Genomic DNA, 24,779 nt, shown 5'->3' with positions numbered 1-24,779 from the left:
TCCTTACGTGCATTTTTCACAATTTATCTGTAACTGAAACTCACCACATTTGGTATGCTAAATAATAACCAATGTTTTAATAGCTTAATTCTTATTGAGGTTACATCTTGACAATGTTTCTCTATCATCTACGGGGACATTGGCGAAGGCTGCTGGACATTTTGACGTCCAACTGCTGAGATACATATATGTACAATAAAGTCAGAAGAAATTTCTGACTGAAGTTCCTCAGCTACTTCAATTGAGCTAGTAACTGTCAACACGTCGTCAAGGTAAAACAATATGCAATACGGTGAGATTCTGTGTGTTCCTCAACAAGTTGAACTAGATACCTCGGAGCAAGGAAAGGGGCAGAACTTGTAACAGTAGTAAGATGGTAGTTCTTGTTAACTTCACCAGAGGATTCATGCCATGAAATAATCTAAAGAGTCCTGTATTAACATAAATTTGTACAGCATAACTGAAAGAGTAACAAGGTAAGTTCTGAACTTTAAAACATTAGACAGGAATTCAGGCTGAATTTCAGAGTCAACCGTTTGCAAAGAGTTCACAGTTATCCCATTTCAAGATTCACAACATCTGTCAAACTAAACTCTTGGGTTGGTTGTCATGCTAGAATCTTTGAGCACACAATGATGTGGCATGTAAAAGCTTAATGAGTTAGAAGTCTCAAGTGATGCAATTTCCATGTGTACCATTTCACTGTATTCACGCATGAAAATTTCATACAGCCGTTTCTAGTCTCGAAATCTAGCAAGCTTATTTTCATTGTGTTTGAGCGTTTTACAAGCATTATGCTTAGACTGAGCTACAGGTGACACTTCAGGACGAGTAGCAAATCCGCCATCAAACCTGAGTTAATCATCCATTTTGTCGTTGTTCAAGAAAACGTTCTTCACATGCCCTTTCTGCATGAGTGAAAAATGGTTGGTGGAGTTTTTCACGCTTCCAAAATCTTTGTAAGTTTTTGTAAAGAGAATCAAGATTTACATGCCTGGCACACCGAGCTTTGGCATTATTCTTAACACAAACTCAGGGGTGGTGCCTGTAAATACCCAACCAAATTTGGTCATTTAACGAGGTGGGATAACCTTTCTTATGCACGGTATTAAAGACAAAATTTCATACCAGAGTTCAGCTCTTAGCAAGATATAAATAACAGAATGCTGCTTAAATATACCAACATATAAAATAACGTCACGAACAATATACCAACTGGAACAATCAATCTGCTGTGCAGGAAGTTGGCTATGGTTGTATTCATGACTGCACAGTTCAACTTCAATGAATAATCTGACAAATTAGAGAGGGAAACAAGGTTGCATGTGGATCTTCCAGGCGATACATGAGTATTGCCTATGCCAAATACAGGAGCCAACAAATCTTAGTACGAATGCCAAGATTCGTGACAAGCCTACAAGACACTAAGGATAAATGACTCCTCCAGTCCAGTAAATCTTCAAATAGTACAATCTCTCCTGAACCGTTCTTCACCGCTACACAAGCTGTGCTTAACTGAATATTTGAGTTGGGGGATACAATTGCAGAACTTCTAACATTTATATCATTATTGGAAATTGTTTGTTCTTTACAAACCTATAAGGTGAGGAGTCCATTATATCAGGGGCACTCGTGTCACCTAGACTGTTTAGATGCATGGGAAGGAGAAACATAGATACCAAAGGTTATTCTCCCTCACAAACTTGCGGAGATAATCAACGTATGTTTGTTTGTTGGTTGGAACTTTCCACAATTAGAATTGCTTTCATTATCAAGTTTGAAACACTTACAATTGTATCGTAAGTATTGTGAAGTAAAATATAAAGTGAAAGACAATAACAAAATGACCATGAATCCAAAACTACCAGTGGATCCAATTCGCAATGCCTTATTTTCAGAGATAATGCTTGTTGTCCAGAAGGGTCCAAATCCATGTCACTGCCTCATGCAATGGTACTAATTACTGGTAAAGCAGAACCACGGCAGTCCTGCTATAGTTGTACTAATCACTGGCATCATACTCATGGCATTCCTCGCATGTTGGTACTAATCATAGGTAATAGAGACACATGGCATGTCACACATAATGGCACCACTCACAGGTAACAGAGACCAATGGTGTTCCCCATATTAGGGTACTACTCACAAGCAATGCAGACCGATGGTGTTCCTCACATGGTGGAACTAAACACGGTCACTGACTAGATCAATGATTTCTTGTTTAAAGGGGCCTACCCGCTAGGTAACCAGGCCCTTTTGGTACGAGGTGCAACAAAATGAAACGATAATTAAAGCATCAACACAAATTAGTTGACAAGAATCTAAAGTGAATGATGATGACAAATTAGTACGAATTCAAAACAATCCGTGGATCCGATTGGCAGTGCTTTAATGACGTCACTATGCAGGGTAAAATAGAAAGAACTTTAGGATAAAACATACAACTTAGCTTGGAGTTCCAACGTTCGATACTGCATCAGCCTGTTTGCATGCCGGAGTCGGCGTGCGATCCTCCTCCATAGAGAAGAGTTTGCTACATGATTCTTAGGTCCTATATCTAAGAACGTGCACTCGAGGGGTGGTAAGTTCAAATGCGCAGCTCAGAAGATAGTTAACATAACGTATCTGTAGTGTGAAACTCCTCCTCAAAGACTTAGTAGCGCTTTACCTTCTCCTTGTGGACAGAGTACTCGGTACTCATTTCCGTTACAAAGTTGAGTAAACCTCAGATATCTCTCAAACCTCTTAACAGACAATCAAACTTACACCGTTATCGATTAGACCTAAATGAATTACTGATAAAATTATTCTTTATCCATTCAGATTAAAATCAATGCCTTCCTCACAACCACCATTAAGAAACAAACCCTGAATCTATGAGTTCTGATATAGAGATTTGAACCCCAAGAACTGCAAATCCCATAGCAGATAAATGTGTTATCACTCGTCCTCACTTAGCAAACTGGTATTCGTATAATATTTTGACAGAGAATCGGTTCATCACGAGAATCGACTATTATAATTAAACTTATTATGATTATATATATTATATTATAATTAAACCTATACTATTATACTATTATAATTAAACTTATGTTCTAATGGTCAAAATTTTAAATCCTATATTACACAATGTGCGTAGACTACGTAGAATTGAAAAGGAGGACCATTAAAACGTAAGTTTAATTATTGATGTTATCACAATTCAATACGCATCAAAACCATGCAGTTTATATTCTATGATATTGAGTTGTATGGCAAGGCAACTATGAGCTGGGACATAACGACTTCAACAGAAACCAACAGGGAGCACCATCAGTCAGAAATATACCACCTGCGGGAAGAGCTTCATCCATGGTGCCTGGATTTTCTACACCACCGTGACGACAACAAACTGCGATGGATGAGAATGCAGGGAAGCAGGGTAGGAGCCTGGAAGACAGTGATCCTCCAAGCCAAAATCATTGCATGTAGCTTGCTGTTGCTCCACAGGAATAAATACCACTTGCATTAATTGGCAGAACACTCACACCACTCTCAATCTGGCGGCACATCACCTCTCAACATCAGAGCGATATTCTGGCAGAGTTCCGTTTACCAGCTGCGAAACGCTCGTTGGTATTTATGCCATTAAATATCAGGAGCTACACAGAGGCAGCAAAGAACCCCGCACTGAACACACAAAGTACAACAACGCAGTGGCACAACAACAAACACTGGTCTTCCTGGCCCATACTACATAGTGAAGATGAGAAGTCTGAACCCAGATATCAACCACTCGCTCCCACTCTACTATGCCATCACCAGACTTCTGCCCAATGCCACACGAGATTACCTTCTAGAAATTCAGTTGAGCAAAGATGGCCACACCATCAAAACTTCTAAAACTATTATACAGCACTAGTCAACAAAATAGGACAGGCGCATTTTGGACACATCCTGCAGCACAGAACCTGGCTCAACAATGCGGCGCAACTAACCGTTTTGCGTCCAGCCTCCACCTGGTTACTTGTGGCACATGCGCTTGATAGCAGCAACACGGAGGACGTTATCGCAGGCCATCTCCAGAAACAGAGACATCAAATATTGGGGGCCATTCGGAGCTGGAATTCTAACGGATACACCCCGCTGATGCGTATCCTGTCCTGGAATATGGCAATATTAAACCAGTTCTGAGGGATGGTTTGATATTCTACGTGAAGCGATATCATGTGGAGGCCCCTTGGTCATCTTGACCACAGCACGGACACTGCGATCGCAGCCAATTCTATGATCATCCTAGTATTGCTTTCTTTAGAATGTATGTGCGATTTGTAGTGGTCAACACACCTCAAGTGCTTGCAGGAAAAGGGATAACTGAAATGCAACACTTGCAGTGAAGATCATCCATGTTTCTGAGTTACATGCAAGGGTAAACGCCAAACCTTTCCCACTTTGCCACACCAACTGACACAGCACCCCACCCTCCCATTTCACTCGTTCCCTCCTTCCACGGAGAACATTATGCATATCATCACTATGAAGCTCCAGAATATTCTCCCATTCCAACGTCCTAATGTTCTGTATCAGATCCAGCTAGCAGCATGATAATCTTCCAGACTCACTTTGACGGAACGTTCTCTGGGACATGAATGCACTGTGCATTATTCCTCCTTGATCCTAGTCCATTGTTGTAAGTGAAAGATTATTACGATAATGTGTATTCTTTAAGGGTCAAGTGACTGCTTCCCTAACAGATGTCGCGGAGGGGTAGCAATTAATATTAATAAATCCATCCCTTCAGAACAACAATATTATTCTTTAAATGGAAATCTATCTGAAAACTTAAAAGTAAAAATAATAATTGGAAATACGATAATAGCTTTAGCAACAATTTATATACGTCTTGGCTATTCCCCACCCCAGAAATTAGTAGAATATACCGATCGCTAATACACTATTTTCATTACGATCATAGATTTTAACAATAGTCAAATACACAACAACAACAACAAGCTATTTACGATTAACTATTAAATGATATCCAGGGTGTTGACTTAACGTTCCCTTCCCCCAACCCGCCCTACATCAAATACGAACCCTGAATTACCGATCTTCAGCCCTAACATAGCAACGAACTGTGACATCACCATGCTACCTTCAATGGGACATGACCATGTCCCTGCCCTACTAACAATAACAAATGTACTAACAAACCCATAGCAACATAACTAACAAGTTAAGGAATTAGAATCACCCCTAAATATTGTCAATCGACTATATTCCTCACCACACCTCCCATCCCACCCTAAGCACTCCAAATATTAAAATATTCCCACGAATATTACAAGGCGTACCTTCGACAGTTTGATCCAAATATTCATAACCACTCTTAGAGATGCTTGATCATTCATCAAGGCTTTTAAAATAAAAGCGTGGGCAAGTGCACTGAATTATCCAACACAACTGACGCCCGCAAATAACGGAACAAGTTAAAAGAACTGACAAAAATAAGGCAGTCCTACCCCTATTATCCAATAATACATAACAAATCTGCACTCATGATAATACAACAATGACTGACATCTTTGCAGATCATTATAATGTAATTTTCTCATCATCTTCCGATCCCAATATCTACCATCCTGACCACGATGCAATATCGGAATATTCGGATATCACACAAAATCCTCTTTGCCCTACCTCCAGCTCTTGACTCTCAACATCCCCCAAATGCCCCTATTGCAGTCTAAGATATAAAAGACGCGCTCAGGACTAAAAAGAGCACTGCCACTGGACTAGATCAAATTACTTACCGCCACATAAAAGAAGCCCCACATCCCTTCCTACAACTCCACAAAAAGTCTATATATATTAAATAAGAGTTTTGTCTGTATATTGCTCAGAATTTAAAAAGGGATTATATTTCTGTATCGGTCGTGGCAATAGTAGCAAGGAAATGCACTTTTTAATTTTCCGTAATTTCTGTCTATCTGTCTGCATGGATGTACACGCATCACGAGAAAAAGGCTGAAGAGAATTTAATGAAAATCGGTATGTAATGTCCACGAATAAGTCGCTACAATATAGGCCATAAATAATTTTATACGCGCTGAGAGAAATAATAGTTTAGGGTAAGGACTAAAATTTAATTGTCAAATATTTATGTTATTAGTGGTCCTATCTCAATGAAAATCGGTATGCAAAGTCGGGACGTAAGTCACTACAACCAAGGCCATAAATAATCTTATTCACTCTGAATGAAATGGTAGTTTAGCAGAAGGCCTAAATTTAAATTCTCAATTTTTTTTATGTTATTAATGGTCCTATCTTAATGAAAATCGGTATGAAAAGTCGGGAAATAAGTTGCTACAATCTAGGCTATAAATATTTTTTTCACGCTGAGTGGAATGGTAGTTTAGGAGAAGGCCTAAAGTTTTATTCTCAAATATTACTCTTAATACTGGTCCTATCGACAAATACTACATTACTAAAGTTATGCAGTATTAAATTTCCGATCATTTATGTCTTATACATTTTACCGTGCCGGCTATGATACCAGAGATATTCATGAATTTGTATTTTTCTTGCTAAGTCCATATCAGCGCAAAGGGACGAGAAAATGGGTAAACAGAATTTAATGAAAATCGTTATGTAAAGTCGGGGAATAAGGAACTACAGTCTACGCTATAAATAACTTGGTAAGACGCCTTAATATCACAGAGTCGAGAGAAAACTAAATATGAAGACCTACAATACAGAAGGCTCATAACACTGAACAACAATAACATTACATTGACCATTGTTTTTGTGATGTGCTTCGTGTCTTCTGTTGCCAGTCATGTCCGACAGATGAGATTACTGCTGTATACTGCGGTTTTTTAATTTGCTTTATGTCGCACCCGCACAGATAGGTATTACGGCGACATGGGATAGGAAAGGACTAGGAGTGGAAAGGAAGCGGCCCTGGCGTTAATTACGGTACAGCGCCAGCATTTGCCTGGTGTGAAAATGGGTGACTACGGAAAACCACCTTCAGAGCTGTTGGCCAAGTCGCTCGGTCGTACCGAGTATAAAAGCCTGCCTAGATATTGGCGGGAAGTAGCTGGGGAGTTAGATAATTTTCTTCTTAAGCATGCCATTCCTATGGTTCATAATTTTCCTGGCACTACGGTACGTAACGAACTGGTTCATCACAGCATTTGAGCTATTCAATCCCTACCCTGAGTCACTGATTGAAATGAGCAGTGTGTATATTTAACGGAATAATGGCAGAGGAGTGTTCACGACTGTCTGCGGCCTGGTTATTCGAGTACTGGAACTTTGGACTGTTAGATCGGCATCGTAGTACTGTTCGTTAGAAGTGAGAAAAAGTGCGGTTTTTCATTTGAGCGAGTATTTTATAACATTGCTTTTAATCCCTACATTCCTACTGACGTTTCTGTAATAGCCTAAGTTAACTGCAGTTAGGAAAACCACAAAGACAGTCTTTCTGAGAATCCCGTACCGAAGCACGGGTACAACAACTAGTATACACTATAATACTCCATACTGGGTTCTTCTCACTCCCCCAAATTGGGTACATGCCAAAATTTTGTTATTTTGCAAACCCAAAAAACTACCATCCAAATTAAATCCATATTGTTCCATTATCTTCTAATAGAATGTTCCTAAATCTTAGAAATCGTCCTAGATCACTGTATATATACCTATCTCGATTCCCTCCATCTCATACCTCAGTAACACGGCATTTTCTGTCCTCAGCACTCCATACATGACCATGTCTTTCATATATCTGTATCATCACAAAATATTTACATACAAACATACGCAAAGCACTTACCAGTCTTGATGTTCAGAATGCCTTTCAACAGATCGATATATAAACTCCATAACCTCCCAGTTCCAATGACAATCACCCATTTCCTAGCCAAAATCACTATCCATAACACATTTACCTACACCTTTCCAAATAAAGCAGGAGTACAGAAAGGTATCCCTCTGTCACCACTTTTGTATGTCCTGTTTTGTATCAATATTACCCAACGTCTACCCCCACCTTGATTGTGTCAGTTTGCTGAGCACACGGCAATACTGGCTGTGAAATCCAATAACCGATCCTTGAAATCCCGTCTCCAAGCCAATTTCAATGAACTCGAACAATGGCTCAATCTCTGACAAATCAAAATTAATGTAAGCAAAAAATGTATAATTTTTCCTAATAATAAATGTAGATATCGTCCGAATAACAAACTCTTTTTAACCTTAAATAATCAACCCTCTGCTGTAACTACCACATTTACCTATCTAGGCATAACGTTTTAAAATCATCTTCAATTGAACGGACATTTGGACCAAACTTATCAACCTCCTACCCTGGCGGTTAGGTCAAACCTGGGGATTCAAAGCCATACAAATCACACCTCCTATTCCCACTTCCGAGTCAGACCATAGATACATTTAAATTCAAAAAGGAATTATGGAGAAATACAGATCACATATTTCTGGGCAAGTTTCATCTTATTATTTTTGTTTCCCTGAGAAATTATGAAAACTTCGCTTATTCACATGGAGAAGAACTGGTTAATAATTTTGTCATCGATTGTATACTAATATTTAAAATATATATAAATGTATCTGAGTAAAAATATAAAATATATATTTAACATTGTTTCACTATGAGAAAAACAATGGTTTTTGTTCTGTTATTATTTTTCTAGTGATTCAATGCTTTAACAAAGAAAACTATTTTTGTTTCTGACGTGTTATACAGAAGTAGAAGATTTTTTTAAAATTTACTTCCATAAAATATTTACTTTCATAAAATATCTATAAATATGGGCCAAGGAGTCCATTTGTTAGATTGATGACCCACTCCCATAGTGGAGAGAATGAAATAAATATTAAACTAAAAATACTGGTTCATCTCTCTTTGGCTCTCTCTGTCATTAGGAAAACATCTACCATGAAACAACTTACCCAGGTTATATTTACAAAGATTGTGGAAGAACCTTTCTCTGGGGGGGACACAAGAGTCTCATAAGGTGATGTGTAGTGCAATTTTTCGGGTGCAAACAATGTAAATGTCTGGTCTAGAACCCTTCCAACAGCAACATGAAGAAGCTTCTAGTGTAGATTCAATGAGAAAGAATTTTAAAGAGCTCAAACATATTCCAATAATAATAATAATAATCTTATTTGTTTTACGTCCCACTAACTACTTTTACGGTCTTCGGAGATGCCGAGGTGCCGGAATTTAGTCCCGCAGGAGTTCTTTTACGTGCCAGTAAATCTACCGACACGAGGCTGTCGTATTTGAGCACCTTCAAATACCACCGGACTGAGCCACGATCGAACCTGCCAAGTTGGGGTTAGAAGGCCAGCGCCTTAACCGCCTGAGCCACTCAGCCCGGCCAAACATATTCTACCAGATAATTTAACTTATTTATTTATTTATTTATATATATATTTATTTATTCATGAATAGTAAACCTTTACAAAATATTTCAAACTCTCCTTCATTGTCTAGATTTACAAGTTCTGTTCCTTTGCTCACATCTCAAGAGGAAGAAAAGCAAGATAAATAAGAGGAAGCAAAAGATATCAATGGTATATACCATAAGAGTTGTTAATTTTATTCCTATTACAATATCTATCGCAGTGCAAACATCTAAACAAGGAGAGAAGCAGGATGACGTACATACTGAATAAGGCGATGAAAAAGAATACAACCGAGAAGGTCTAAATGCCTTTTCACAAAAAAGCAGGTTAAATATAGTTTTCTACATATCAACTGTCTGCACTTAGTCCGAAATGTGAACAACAAGCCTCTGTTACCATATGTAGATATACAAAGTAAGATCCCAACCTACTCGTAGAACGCTTGTAACAGAAAAGAGCCAATCAAGATTGTCATTACACAAGGTATGAAGCAGAGATTCTAGAAATAGTGCAAGAATGACATTGTATGGGTATTACAGAGTAATACAGTCAATACAGTACCTTTCTTTTTTCTGTAGCATACAGTACACTATCATGTTGCAGACTCTGCAATAACCTACATCCCTTGGGGTTATATCTCCAACTCTATCCGTAGAGCAGGTCTCAAGACTAGATAAAGCAAGAGAGACACCCGAAATAGTAGGCTAGCTAAAATGGTAGTTTAGGGGGAAGTATAAAATTTAATTCTTATATAACAGCGTTAGTAGTCGTTCTATCGAATAATGCTACATAACTAAAGATGTAAAACATAACATTTCTAACATTTTTTGGCCGAAATTGAGTTTTCGAGTTTTTGTACAGGCTATATTAACACATAATTATATTCACGAATATAAACTTAACTGAGTTGTAAGAAAATGGTTGCATAAAATGTAAAAAAAAAAAAACTTGTAATCACACCTCGTTAATCCACACATTTTAGTCACTGCTCATTAGCCTGCACACATTAGTAACTGCTAATAAGCCCTAGATCAATTGCCCCCTATCATTTGCAATTTTTATTAGACCCTGCTCATTAAGTCATGCTTCACTGACCCTTGCTCATTAATGACTGCTCATTGCTGATGACCATATAGTTTTGAACAGTCTTACCCCTCACCTAGGCAGTTTACCAAACTTGGAAGATAGATGGGTGTTTGTACCATATTTAGAATTAATAATAATCATAATAATAATAATAATAATAATAAAATAATAATAATGTTATTGGCTTTACATCCCACTAACTATTCTTTTACGGTTTTTTGAGACGCCAAAGTGCCGGAATTTAGTCCTGCAGGAGTTCTTTTATGTGCCAGCAAATTTACTGACACAAGGCTGACATATTTGAACACCTTCAAATACTACGGGACTGAGCTAGGATCGAACCGTCCAAGTTGGGGGTCAGAGGGCTAGCGCCTCAACTATCTTAACAACTCAGTATTTAGAATTAGATGACATCTTCTCGGCCTAGTTGGTCTCTATAAACTCGATATTCCATTAAGTTTATAAGTCCACTTCTGACTATCATTCCTAAATCAGCCTTTTAGGCTGATGACAGTGCAGTTTTCCAGAATCGTAAAGCTAGCACTCAACTCCTAAGTTAGTTTTAGTGAGTCTACACAGAGCTGATAGCTATCATTCAACACATTCTTAAGTTCTGAGCCCAAAGCTTTAATCTTTAATGTAAACATTCTGGTATGCAATTAAAAGTCTCTAAAGTTCAAATCTATATGGTCAAAAAGTTAAAATCCACAAGTGAGTGACTCCGTGGTCGCTCAGCTCTGTGAACCGGAGATCAACCTCCATTACGTCCATGTAAGCAATTCAAATTTTTAGGCCTTACATCACCTCCCTAGTCCCATATAAACAATGTATACTCACTATATTGTATATAACTACAAGTTCTACTCCGACTCCATCAGCTTGCCTTCCATTACGCCCCATCAGTATTAAACGTTACACCGACTCCCTAGTACCATTAACAAAATGTGTAGCCAAAATCTTGTTCCAAGTCCAGCACCGAGTCCTGAAGATCACCATCCAATGTTTCCCCTCTACGAGTAAAGCATACGTATTAAGCCTTACAGCATGCCCCTAGTCTCATCAGTACAATGAGTAGCCCCCATTAAGTTCCAAGGTCCACTCCGAGGGAGCTAATGCTTCTCCACTTTGCAGCATGTGGTCGAGTATTTTGTAGGCTGTTAATTACCTCGATCTCTGTGAAGTAAAGGATGGAGAGGGAGAGTGGTAATGGCTTAGCTGTGTTTGGGTACATACTTGTACTTTCCCTGGCTCATTATTGCCCCCTTTAAATTTCTCACTGAACGTTGAGGCAATGGCCTAGGGGGAGGCAACTATTGTCATTCGAGTAGAATGCACTTTGTGCTGATTTGGCGCGTTTGCTATTAAAGTATTAACACATGTCTATGCAGTTGTTACTTATCTTGTTTATGTCGTTCGTGGGTGAGTTCCTTGGTGGTATTCCTCACGCATTTATATTTGTCCCACTTAAGATTGCTTGTATCCTGTTTCCGTTTCCTGTAAAGTATATTCCTTTTGCATATCACTTTGACTACTTCTTATGTGATCTATGGAGAGTTTTTCTTGGTTATGATGGGTAGATGCCTTCTTAGTTATGATAGCAGTTCCCAGCCAGCTTTCTTGTAGTAATAGACTTCTCTATTACATCCTTTTAATGGTGGTTTATTGTATTTTATGGTAGCTGTAACTGCTAGGTGTTCGGAGGAACAGAGGATTACTTCTGTTTTCAGTACTGAGGATGGAGGGTTTGTAAGGACAAATGTTTTCATTATACGGGTTTGTTCAGTATTTCGTTGTTCAAGGAACACGTAGAAATCTACAATGAATGCTGTTGCTAATGGACGGATGGGAAGAGGCAGGATGTGAGGGCGATCGTGCTGCCAGAACATTTCCAAGGTATAATCACGAGCCATCTAGATACTTGAGAATCAATATTGTATATTTTGTACAGGGCTTAGAGACAGTAGTAATTCCTTATTACCGAGCTCGATAGCTGCAGTCGCTTAAGTGCGGCCAGTATCCAGTATTCGGGAGATAGTGGGTTCGAACCCCACTGTTGGCAACCCTGAAGATGGTTTTCCGTGGTTTCTCATTTTCACACCAGGCAAATGCTGGGGCTGCACATTAATTAAGGCCACGGCCGCTTCCTTCCATGTCCTACCCCTTTCCTGTCCCATCGTCGCTATACGACCTATCTGTATCGATGCAACGTAAAAACCAAAAGCAAAAAAATCCTTACTGATGGCTCGTGGGGTGGGGGAGATTCGGTGCTCAGTACATGGAACTCATGAGGAACTTGCTTCCAGCGAATGTGAATTCCACCCAAAATAAATTTTGCCTTCATTCTGCTCAAAACGCACAGGGTTGAATTCGGGTTTCATGGCAATAAGTGCTCCTTCCCCTGAGGTATCCTAAATACTGTGCATAATTGAGGTACCAATTCTATTTCATACATTGACGAATTTAGACAGGATTAACTAACACACGCTATTGGTGGGTCTAAACAAGCAGGAGTGGCCAGAACTGCCTGTTAACGCTTCACAAATTTCAGGCTGTGAGCATTAAATCAAAACACAGTAACTCTCCTGTTATGTGCAGTCCAATATTCTGAGTTCCTAACATCAATATTTACACTTCATGATGTTACGTTAAAAATTATTCTGAGATTGAGGTGAACTATATTTCCAACATGACCACGTCTCCACCCCCGAGTTGATTTTCTACAGTAGAGCTGTATTAATCATTGCACATGTTCTCTGGACTGGCGAGTAAAATAATGTACACGTCACAAATAGCTGATTCACATGATGTTTAGCATTACACATGTTACACAGGCATTTCAATGAGACTTCTGAGTTTCGTCCTGGGTTCAATTCCACATCTCCACTAAGTGCAACTGAACACATCCCAAGGTAGAGTAATGATACGGGCAGCTTGGCAACCTTGTTCCCTCTGCTTCCCTAACCCCCAGACATCTTTTACCCATTCCTGCGGTGGACTGTAGACCTTCACTTCTACACCACGCCCAGGAATTAATCTCACATTTAGATACTACTAATAAGCACTTATTAATTTCTACATCTGTATACAATGCTCTGTTTGTCAAGGAGTACTTTGATACTGTTTTTGCAGATGTTGTAACACTTCATACCATTAAAACACGACACAAACATGGAGAACTCATATCACTACGGAGATGCTTGCCACCATCTTGGACTATTTTCTGGTTTTGTTGCGATGGGCTGGAGATTTACATATTCGAGAATAACATTCTTGCAAAACCAAACATTTGATTCCTTCACTTTCATCCAACACAGCCAGACAAGAGGCAGTGTTGCTAACATTTCATCCCAGAATATACTTTCCACCTGCCTGAACACCGAAGATGCCGAGGGCAACCTCTCGCTCTGAAACAACCCCTAATTTTGCTTTTGTGTACTCAATTTAACCGTACCAGTATGCATTTCTCATATAGGTTGCTTACCTCTTACTCATGACCGTATTTCAGTTTTATTGATTTGATAGTCCTTGGAATATTGTGACGAGTGAATGAGTGGTGTTTTGCATTATGTACTGAACCCCTCCCTTGTCGTTGGTAATTAACCCAGGAAGAAACGCAAGTAAGGAGATTCGAGGCGTGGACTTCGAACAGGAAAGGCAGAAAACAGCCCCAAACTGGAGATGTCATTCGTTATTAAAGAACAAGGAAAAATACCAAGCGCTACTCTGAATGAAAATGAGTTAGTTAAAATGAAGGTTTATTGAATAAGTAGATATGAAGCATAAAAGAACTGAAAACCAGTAATCAAACTAAAATAAATGGATTACAGCATAACGTACCTCCTCGAATGATCAACTTAAAGTCGTGGTGTGAGCTGAACATTTCCATTTTCTAACACCCAATAAGTATTGTAACTAGCTCGCAGTTTTTTGTAATGATCTCGCTACATCATGCATTTATACCTCTGCCGTGCACACGGCTGAATTCAACTCTATCTTTTTACGAGAATAACTTCATTCATATCATACTTCTATTCGCACCACTATCCTCACAACAACAACCCTCTGTTACACTCCATCAAAGCCCACACGCCCAAGGAGTACAAAAAAAGGGCAGGCCCCTATCAGTATTAAACGTTACACCAACTCCCTAGTACCATTAACAAAATGTGTAGCCAAAATCTTGTTCCAAGTCCAAGTCCAAGGCCATTGCCTCAACGTTCAGTGAGAAATTAAAAGGGGGCTATAATGAGCCAGGGAAAGTACAAGTATGTACCCAAACACAGCTAAGCCATTACCACTCTCCCTCTCCATCCTTTACTTCACATAGATCGAGGTAATTAACAGCCTACAAAATACTCGACCACATGCTGCTTTTGGCCTTGATAACATACCACCAATTATCCTTGTGCAATGTGGAGAAAAGTTAAAATTCACAAGTGCTCATCTTTTCACTTCACCCAATCCCCAACACTCCTTCCAACATTCACAATATGCCGGTATCGGGAAGTAATTATGCGAGCGGCCGCTCGAGTTGAAAGTCAAACACCAATTCAAATAATATGACTCACCTTGTCACACAGTTAGGTCTCACATATATCGATCAGTAGCGTGCATACTTCTCAAACATTTCACACCGGAAAATCAGAGAGAATCACTTACCAAAACCCCATCAGGTCCGCCCTTCAAACGACCCGAATGAAAGCTTCTAGTCGACTCGAAGGGCGTAGGCCTACAATCATTGGTGGCGAAGTGTAATAAACGTAGTGCACGAAATATGTAATCAATCGGAGACCAAAGTTACCAAGATATCATGATCATAATATCGACCATACGCACTCACACAGATGTTTCACGCAGCGAAGCAGAAAGAAAAACATCGATCAGTTATCGATGACCATGAAGAATGTATTGCAAACATTCGTAAAATCAAAGTTAAAAACTAAGACCAACATACCTGTAATATTCATACTTATCTTACCAAAAGAATGCAGTAGGAACTTGTTTTAATATAACAAATATCCATATGAAACATAGGAATGCAATTCCGGTCCGTATGGGCGGCATTGTTAATACGTCTCATGTAGACAAAGGCAAAGATAAGACTCCAAGAAGATGAAACTAGTCTCGTAAAAGGAACGATCTTTAGTACATATTGTGAACAGTGCTGCGCTCACTAGCGCAGCCATGGAAGTACACTGACTGACAGAGCAAATGCAACACCAAGAAGGAGTGATCAGAACTTTAATGCCAATTGCAGGGTAGACTGACGTCACTGAGGTATGCTCATGATGTGAAATGCGCCGCTGTGCTGCGCACGTAGCGAACGATAAATGGGACACGGCGTTGGCGAATGGCCCACTTCGTACCGTGATTTCTCAGCCGACAGTCATTGTAGAACGTGTTGTCGTGTGCCACAGGACACGTGTATAGCTAAGAATGCCAGGCCGCCGTTAACGGAGGCATTTCCAGCAGACAGACGACTTTACGAGGGGTATGGTGATCGGGCTGAGAAGGGCAGGTTGGTCGCTTCGTCAAATCGCAGCCGATACCCATAGGGATGTGTCCACGGTGCAGAGCCTGTGGCGAAGATGGTTGGCGCAGGGACATGTGGCACGTGCGAGGGGTCCAGGCGCAGCCCGAGTGACGTCAGCACGCGAGGATCGGCGCATCCGCCGCCAAGCGGTGGCAGCCCCGCACGCCACGTCAACCGCCATTCTTCAGCATGTGCAAGACAACCTGGCTGTTCCAATATCGACCAGAACAATTTCCCGTCGATTGGTTGAAGGAGGCCTGCACTCCCGGCGTCCGCTCAGAAGACCACCATTGACTCCACAGCATAGACGTGCACGCCTGGCATGGTGCCGGGCTAGAGCGACTTGGATGAGGGAATGGCGGAACGTCGTGTTCTCCGATGAGTCACGCTTCTGTTCTGTCAGTGATAGTCACCGCACACGAGTGTGGCGTCGGCGTGGAGAAAGGTCAAATCCGGCAGTAACTGTGGAGCGCCCTACCGCTAGACAACGCGGCATCATGGTTTGGGGCGCTATTGCGTATGATTCCACGTAACCTCTAGTGCGTATTCAAGGCACGTTAAATGCCCACCGCTACGTGCAGCATGTGCTGCGGCCGGTGGCACTCCCGTACCTTCAGGGGCTGCCCAATGCTCTGTTTCAGCAGGATAATGCCCGCCCACACACTGCTCGCATCTCCCAACAGGCTCTACGAGGTGTACAGATGCTTCCGTGGCCAGCGTACTCTCCGGATCTCTCACCAATCGAACACGTGTGTGATCTCACTGGACGCCGTTTGCAAACTCTGCCCCAGCCTCGTATGGACGACCAACTGTGGCAAATGGTTGACAGAGAATGGAGAACCATTCCTCAGGACACATCCGCACTCTTATTGACTCTGTACCTCGACGTGTTTCTGCGTGCATCGCCGCTCGCGGTGGTCCTACATCCTACTGAGTCGATGCCGTGCCCATTGTGTAACCTGCATATCGGTTTGAAATAAACATCAATTATTCGTCCGTGCCGTCTCTGTTTTTTCCCCAACTTTCATCCCTTTCGAACCACTCCTTCTTGGTGTTGCATTTGCTCTGTCAGTCAGTGTAGATAAGTCATTTGGATAGAGGTAGACAGAACTCATTTGCATATCAAACCATTGCATTAGCAACACAAATCATTTGAATTAAAGAAACATGCTAAGGAAGCATGGTTCAATTACTACCATACATTGCCTGTGATCAGCAGATTGTGCAGAAACGAGCTACTACTTACCATGTCAGATGCATGAACAAGGACTATGAAAGAGCAACAGAAGGCCAAGATAAATGTCACAGAGCAATTAAGACTTGACACTTAGACAATTAAATATCTCCAAACTGCATGGAGCAGTGTTTATAATGAAGTGCTGGAGGTGAAGAAGAATAAACAAAACATAGATGATGTAAAATAACACACCAGCCTCTGTGGATCATTGCTGGACTTTCAGCCACTGGATCCCAGGATCAAATTTTCAAAGGTCAGAACGAATTTTGAGTATGGAAAGCAAACTTAGTACATGGTTATCCAACTGCAAATAATCAGGCCTTGAAACATAAGAAAGAATCCAGGTAGGTGTCCGATGTTATTCTTCCATCAGAAACAACATTAAAAAATATGTACCTAACAACACGAAGATAAAAATGTGCTATGCCATCATACGAGCCAGTGTATTCGATGGCTTTGAAACTTAACAAGCCACCAAAGGCAACAGTAAATATATGTTGAAACTTAACAAGCCTCCAAAGGCAACAGTAAATATATGGATGTAACAGAAGAAAGTATTTTCGAAGTGTAGCTAATGATGGAAATTGGGGATTCGATAGAAGAATGCAAAGATGTACAGAGGTATGAAAGGAGACAGAATCAAGTTCCTAATTCACAGCAGGTTGATTCTCTAGACTCGCAATGTTGCAAGAATGGCCAACAGCAAAGTCATGGGCCAGCAGACACCCCAGGAACACCTGTTACAATATGGAGAAATGAACTGGGATGGTAATAGTAATAATTGTACTGGCTCAGGTACCGAGTGGTGCCAACTAGGCGGCCTGCTGATCACTAGATACTACAAGCTGACTTATTTTAATTTCGTGGAATTTTCTTATGAGCCACGATCAAACCAACAAGTTCGGACCATGAGTGAAGTACAGGAGACAGAATTCGAGAATGATCGGGATGGACCTGTGCTCGCCTTCAATCCAAGATATTGAGATTTTGAGGACATCACTCCAAATCTTGACTGCAGAGGGAGCTACTGAACACAAAGAGCAAATTCCATATTGTCGAGGGTTAGACGTGTAAAATCAAATAAAGTTAAACAGTACTTACTTGTCTTCTTCCTTGAAAGAAGCGACCAACTGACCAACTGTTGGTTCATCTACACATATTTCATTCTTAATATTGGTGGAACGCTGTAAAACAAATATGCAAAACAAAGTAAGAAGAGTAAAAGTTTATAAATAGACAAGACACAGCTGACAAAGTAAACTGAATAGTTGCACAATAAAGATATCAAGTTAATCTCCCAATGTAAAAAGGAAACAAACAATTGTCAATTCAAAATTATATGAATAACAAGAAATGGCATTCATAATAGGATAAAGAGAACAGCACAGGAAGAGGGAGCAAAAGAAGAAGAAAAGCTTGAAGGAGAACAATAATCTCTGCAATTTTTTAACAGCTTCCTATAACTTCCTGTCATTGTGTTCATCCTGTTACGTGTTCTTAAATGACTGGTCACTTGTTTGTTTCTTGTGTTCCCACAGATGACTCTGATTGTCAAACAGACATACATTGGATCTTAACCAGAGAAAGGTCAATCTCTTGCCTGCCATGTTCAAGTTCGTACGCAAATAGTCAGTTGTTGGACTTTCCACTGACTCTAGACAATCTGAAGGCTTTATCAAAATAGACTTACAACATTTACATTCAGATTTTAAGGGACAATGCTGACCCCGTTTACTACGGATAGCAAGTACACCGCATACCCGGAAGCCCCAGAATTGATTCTCAGACAAGTCAGAGCTTATTACTATACATTCATGGCTTGTTGCTGGTCGAGTCAGGCTATACGAGAACAATGAACGTGTTGACTTATAGAGAGGTAGAACCCTTAGTCTAAAGAGCCAAGGTAATGGCCATGAAAATTTGTTGTGCTCATCACACATAGACTTGTAAACTGCATGCCATCAGGCTGAGCAGAGGTCGCTTGGCAGGGTAATACTCATCAGAGCTGTAGGGCCACGGGTTTTGGTTTGGTCTTAAAACGACTCTCTTCAGAGAGTTCAAAACTACCTAATACGTTTCCTAGACATGAGCAGAACAGCCTAATATTTTTCAAAATTATCATTCAACTGACGTAGTCTACACTTGACATAGTATGCAATGTTAGATGAATGTTAACTAACGGTTTTTTGAAAGAGAGAAACCTTACACTTGGCTTCCTCACAAGTGAACTTTCCACTTTTCTAACAAAGGTGAAGGGATTCAATTTAGTTAACTGTCAATGTGTATTTCATCAATAGAGCAATATTCAAATGAATTCGCTAATCTAAATCTTACTAATGAAAGGTCAAGGATCATAACTAATGTGGTATATTTTGAAAGTAACAAACAGTAAAACGAGAAAAAACTCCCATTTCAAACGCTGCAAAAAGAAATCAAGGATCCAAAGTACATGGGTAACACTGCCCTGGAAATTTTTTTCAAGGCTCATTTCTTCTCAGATGAGTCTCTTCAGGATCGGCTGCATCGATGGATATGCCACATAGCATATGTAGAATTATATTGACTTTAATATAAAATCTTACACCGGAAAGTCAACTGCGCTTGTTCCCAACAACTAAGCTGTAAGCAAAAATCTATATTAACTTAATGAGAAGAAACACGCTTGAAACAGGCGATTCTCCGGATACATCCACAAAATATTCTCAATGGCTGTTCATATGATAATTAAGTCGGCCACAGGTGGATGAAAACAGAAATGATGTTTAATTAGCTCTAGGATATGAAGATGAATGAAGTATGGGAGATAAGACGGTTGGAACTTTAATAGAGACAACACTGCTGCAGAGACGCCATGCAATGGAATTCTTTTTTGCTAGTTGCTTTATGTCGCACGACACAGATAGGTCTTATGGAGACGATGGGACAGGAAAGGCCCAGGAATGGGAAGGAAGCGGCCGTGGCCTTAATTAAGGTACAGCCCCAGCATCTGTCTGGTTTAAAATGGGAAACCACGGAAAACTATCTTCAGGGCTGCCGACAGTGCGGTTCGAAACCACTATCTCCCGGATAAGAGCTCACAACTGTACGCTCCTAAACGCACGGCCTACTCGCCCGGTGCAATGGAATCTAATAATGTCACTGACAGCACACGTTAGATGCATACCTACTGTACCTTACCTCCTCGTATCACACGCCTGCAAACTGGCATATAGAACACAGCATCGGGTTAGCTGGCAATCTAAGACAGTGTTGTCACGATGTTTTTGAAACAGTAACAATGGAATATTCGATGAAGATTGAATGTACCAGAGGTCGTACAGCACGGCAGTGTCCTCAAGGTCTTCAGGAAGCTTGCAGGGAAACTGCATAGCCTTACAGGACTGGCACGGTGGGTAAAAGCCTTCAACAAAGGATGCCAATAAGTTGCAGACGTGTGTCAGGTAGTTATCCTAGTGTCAGTGAAGGAGAAGTGCTTGCTCTTGTCGTGTTAATGGACACTGCTCGATGTCATATGATATGTGAGCTGGCCCGAGACACCGGGCTAGCTAATACGAATGTGCTTCATATTGGAAGGAACACCTGGGCATGAGAAAAATTTCATCAAAATGGGTTCAGCATGATTCAAGGGAAATGCAGAAATGAGTACCCGTCATGGTGCTGCTCGTAACCATTTGGAGTACTGTAAGTATGAAGAAAAGGTTTTCTAATGCCATATCGTTACGCTGGATGAGAGATGGGCTAAACTGTATGAGCCACATCTGAAGTGCTGATCGAAATAATTGCATAATTACGGGAAACCACAAAAATTGAGAGTTCATGAGAACACCAGCCATATGAAAGTTATTGTTATACTCATGTATGACTGTGATGGTTTTATCCTAACGCACTATGTTCCTCCACAGCAACCGTCAATGCGTATTACCCATCATTTTCCACGACAACCCTCGGCCGCATACAGTGCAAACGTGGCTGATTTGTTCGGTCGATGGAGCTGGGAATTGCTGTACCATATACTATAATCCACGGGTTTAAGCCACTATGACTTTGGCTTGATTCACAAGATCAAGGAACCACTTCGGGGCCTTTGTTCCACAACAGTTGCAGCGATTTGTCAGGCAGTAAATTGCTCAATTCGAACTACCAACATAGCAAGTGCTGCAATAGACATCCTATGATGTCCTCATCATTGGCAACAAGATGCACACATTGATGGTGACTACTCTGAAGGACAGTAAATCTTGGTATAACATTCATACCTTTTGTATGAGTTGCAACTGAATATTTGCTACTATTAAAGTTACAACCCTTGCATATGTCCAATAAGTTCCTATTTACAAATTTCCTCATAGTGCTCCGGCGCAGATAGGAAAGAGCTAGGAGTGGGAAGGAAGCAGCCTTGGCGCCGACTTACGAAAGCGTTCCATACGCGCCAATTTGGACCAAACTGTTTAGTGCCAACCTATAATCGTTTGTAGTTTTAGTTACTAGCAAGTGATAAGTCTCGCGCCGCATGTAGATTACTCTCTGAAGTTCAGTGAAACTTCTAAATGGAACTCGCCTTCCTTAGACCACAGAATACTGTATAAAAATGCTATCTGCTTGCACTTGTTAGTAAACAAACATGGCTGATGATTATGTAGATATCTTAAAGTGGTTAGAAAATGATAATGAGAATGATTTTTCTTCAGAAGACAGTGCTATTTCTTACATTAATAATGATAGTGTTAGGGAAAATGATTCTAGTGATGACGACAGCATGGACGATGTAAACGAAGACCCAGGTGGTGGGACTGCTTTACAAGATAGTTCTTCAACACTGAATACACCTAAAACATTCCATTCACTGGTGATTCTGCTCTCAGTGCCGTTCCTTTGAGAAGACTGTGTATTAGATGTGTTCCGCATTTTCTGGGGATGAGTTCTGGGAAATGATTGCGACAGGAACCGATGGATATGATGCTGCCTTCCAGGCGAATAAGTTGATGAGAAACAGTCTGAAATATGACAGTAAGTGGTGTCCTTGCACGGTTGATGAGATAAAAGTGTATAGTTTTGCTGTTGATACTCATGAGTCAGGTTAGAAAACCTAAACTAAAGTTGTGCTGGTTTAAGAGGAAGGTTTAGAAAGCAAATTATTTTCAGACTATGACATTTGAACTATTCTGTCAAATTTCACGGTTTCTGCACTTTTCCGATGGCATGTTTATAGATCCAAATGACCGTCTAAGAAAATTCAGACCAGTTATTTCATATTTGCAAACAAAATTTCAGAATATCTACAATCCTGACAGAAATACAGATATTGATGACAATGTTATGAAATTTCTACGTAGGCTCCCATTTGTGCAATACAGTCCTTCCAAAAAAAGCTAGCTTTGTTATGAAAATTTATGAACTCTGTGAAAGTGCTTCTGGGTACTGTTCCCAGTTCAACATTTATACCGGACAAGGCAAAGAGGGTGTTATACCAGCTACAAAAGCAGCAGTGTTGGAACTAATGGAAGCAAACTTGAACCAAGGTCATATATTATATCTTGATAACTGGTATGTTTCTCCTGAACTTTTTCTCACCTTGTTGGAGAATAGAACTACTCCTGTGGGTACCGTATGCTGTAATGGGACGAACGTGCCTCCAGAGTTCCGCACAGTAACACTGACGAAAGGTGAGAGTATTATAATGACAGCTCATCATATTCTTACCATAAAATGGAAAGACAGAAAGGATATGCATTTACTTTCAACTGTTGATAAGGACTTGAACTTTGTTGTGAAAATTCAAAGAAAACGAGGTAGAGGAGAGGAAGTGGTGAATAAACCGAAGGGTATTGGAGATACAACAGGAAAAATAATGCAGTACATCGTCAAGACCAGGTCCTTGCATGTTTTCCCGATAACACGTCGGGACCCGAAAGATGGTGAACTATGCCTGGCCAGGACGAAGTGAGGGGAAGCCCTGATGGAGGTCCGTAGCGATTCTGACGCTATAGCGGCGAAAGACACTCGAACCATCTAGTAGCTGGTTCCCTCCGAAGTTTCCCTCAGGAGAGCTGGTGCTCGAACGAGTCTCATCCGGTCAAGCGAATGATTGGAGGCCTTGGGGCCGAAACGACCTCAACCTATTCTCTAACTTTAAATGGGCTTGCGTAAAGTATTTTTGAAGCCAGGAGAGATTTATTTCTAGGATCGGAGTGCCAAGTGGGCCACTTTTCGTAAGCAGAACTGGTGCTGTGGGATGAACCAAACGCAGAGTTAAGGCGCCCATGGACTACCAAGGGCTATAAAAAGATAATGCTGTATCTATTGGATATGGCTATCCTCAATTCATACGTTGTGTTCATGAAGGTTAACGGCAGGTGGTTGCATTATGCAGAATTTAACACTGCATTTTCCGAGTGACTGTTGCAGAGTGTTACTCCCCGCATACGACAAAAAAAGGAAGAACGCACAGTCAAGACAGCCACCTGCGGCTTCAGGCAAGTGTATGGCGACATTCCCCGGTGCCTATTCCTCCAACAGACAGAAAGAAAGAAACATCCATCCAGGTCCTGCAAACTTCGCAAGGGTCATAAAACAAGGTCGGAAATGTGGTGTCCCACTCCATCCGGAGGGCTGCTTCAAAAAATATCATACGATGATTCACTACTGAAGAATGACAAACAATTAATGAAGAGTTAGGCATTGATCTGTAATGTACATAGCTTTGGAAAAATGCCACTTTTTGACAAATCCTCAATAAATATTAAAGCATAACTTTTGAAAATAAATATAGTTTTCTGTCCCTGCAGGTTAGACTATCAGTCAGGTTCCAATGGGTTAATTACAGTATAGTTTCAGAGTTTGTCTGTTTTAAAAGTGGAAAATCACAGAAAACTATCTCTGAAGAAAGGCTGAAATAGAAGTGCAAAGATGTTCGACTTTATGGCCTTCGGAAAGGTAAAAACTGCATGCAGGAAAATCAAGGAAGCCTTTGGAGAGAGGAAAAATGGGTAAGAAAGAGAAGTGATGGGTGATACGACAGTCCCGATGGATTGGATATGGAGGAATATAGTCAACAGCTTGCTGATAATCCTATCAAACTGCAGTCCAACGACTGGGCTCATTTCATACATGCACCTTTCCCATTGTATCCGAGCAAATCCCTTCAACAAGAGCTCAGATAGAAAAAACTTGTAGGAAAAAAAACACAAAACAGAAATATGGTAGGAACATATCCAACACCAGTATCAAGGTAAAGAAGTAGATGACGGTGTTCTGGAACACTAAGAGGCTGTTGATGCTAATGAAATGAAAGTCCCAACTTTGAGGTCAGAATTAGAGAAAGTTTAGAAAGACCTAAGTATAAACAGGGCACCAGGAATTGATGCCATACCATCAGAATTATTGACTGCCTTAAGAGAAACCAGCATGGTGAGGTTATTCCGTTTAGTGTAAAAGATGCATGAAAAAAGAGAATTGCTATGCGATTTTTGGCAGAATGATGTTATTGCACCATTAGTTTAGTAT

General features: G+C 40.5%; 1 protein-coding gene across 1 annotated transcript in view; it reads right to left on the bottom strand.

Moving 5' to 3' along the window:
- Nucleotides 1–24,779, bottom strand: part of LOC137502910 (oocyte zinc finger protein XlCOF6-like) — a 53,045-nt gene that overhangs the window by 2,628 nt on the left and 25,638 nt on the right. The window contains exon 2 of the mRNA XM_068230104.1: nt 18,378–18,460. Coding sequence (XP_068086205.1) covers nt 18,378–18,460 — 83 coding nt within the window. The remainder of the gene's footprint in view (nt 1–18,377; nt 18,461–24,779) is intronic.

The sequence above is a fragment of the Anabrus simplex genome, chromosome 13 (assembly GCF_040414725.1).
Source record: "Anabrus simplex isolate iqAnaSimp1 chromosome 13, ASM4041472v1, whole genome shotgun sequence".
Lineage (NCBI taxonomy): Eukaryota > Metazoa > Arthropoda > Insecta > Orthoptera > Tettigoniidae > Anabrus > Anabrus simplex.
This window is presented reverse-complemented; position numbering and strand designations above follow the sequence as displayed.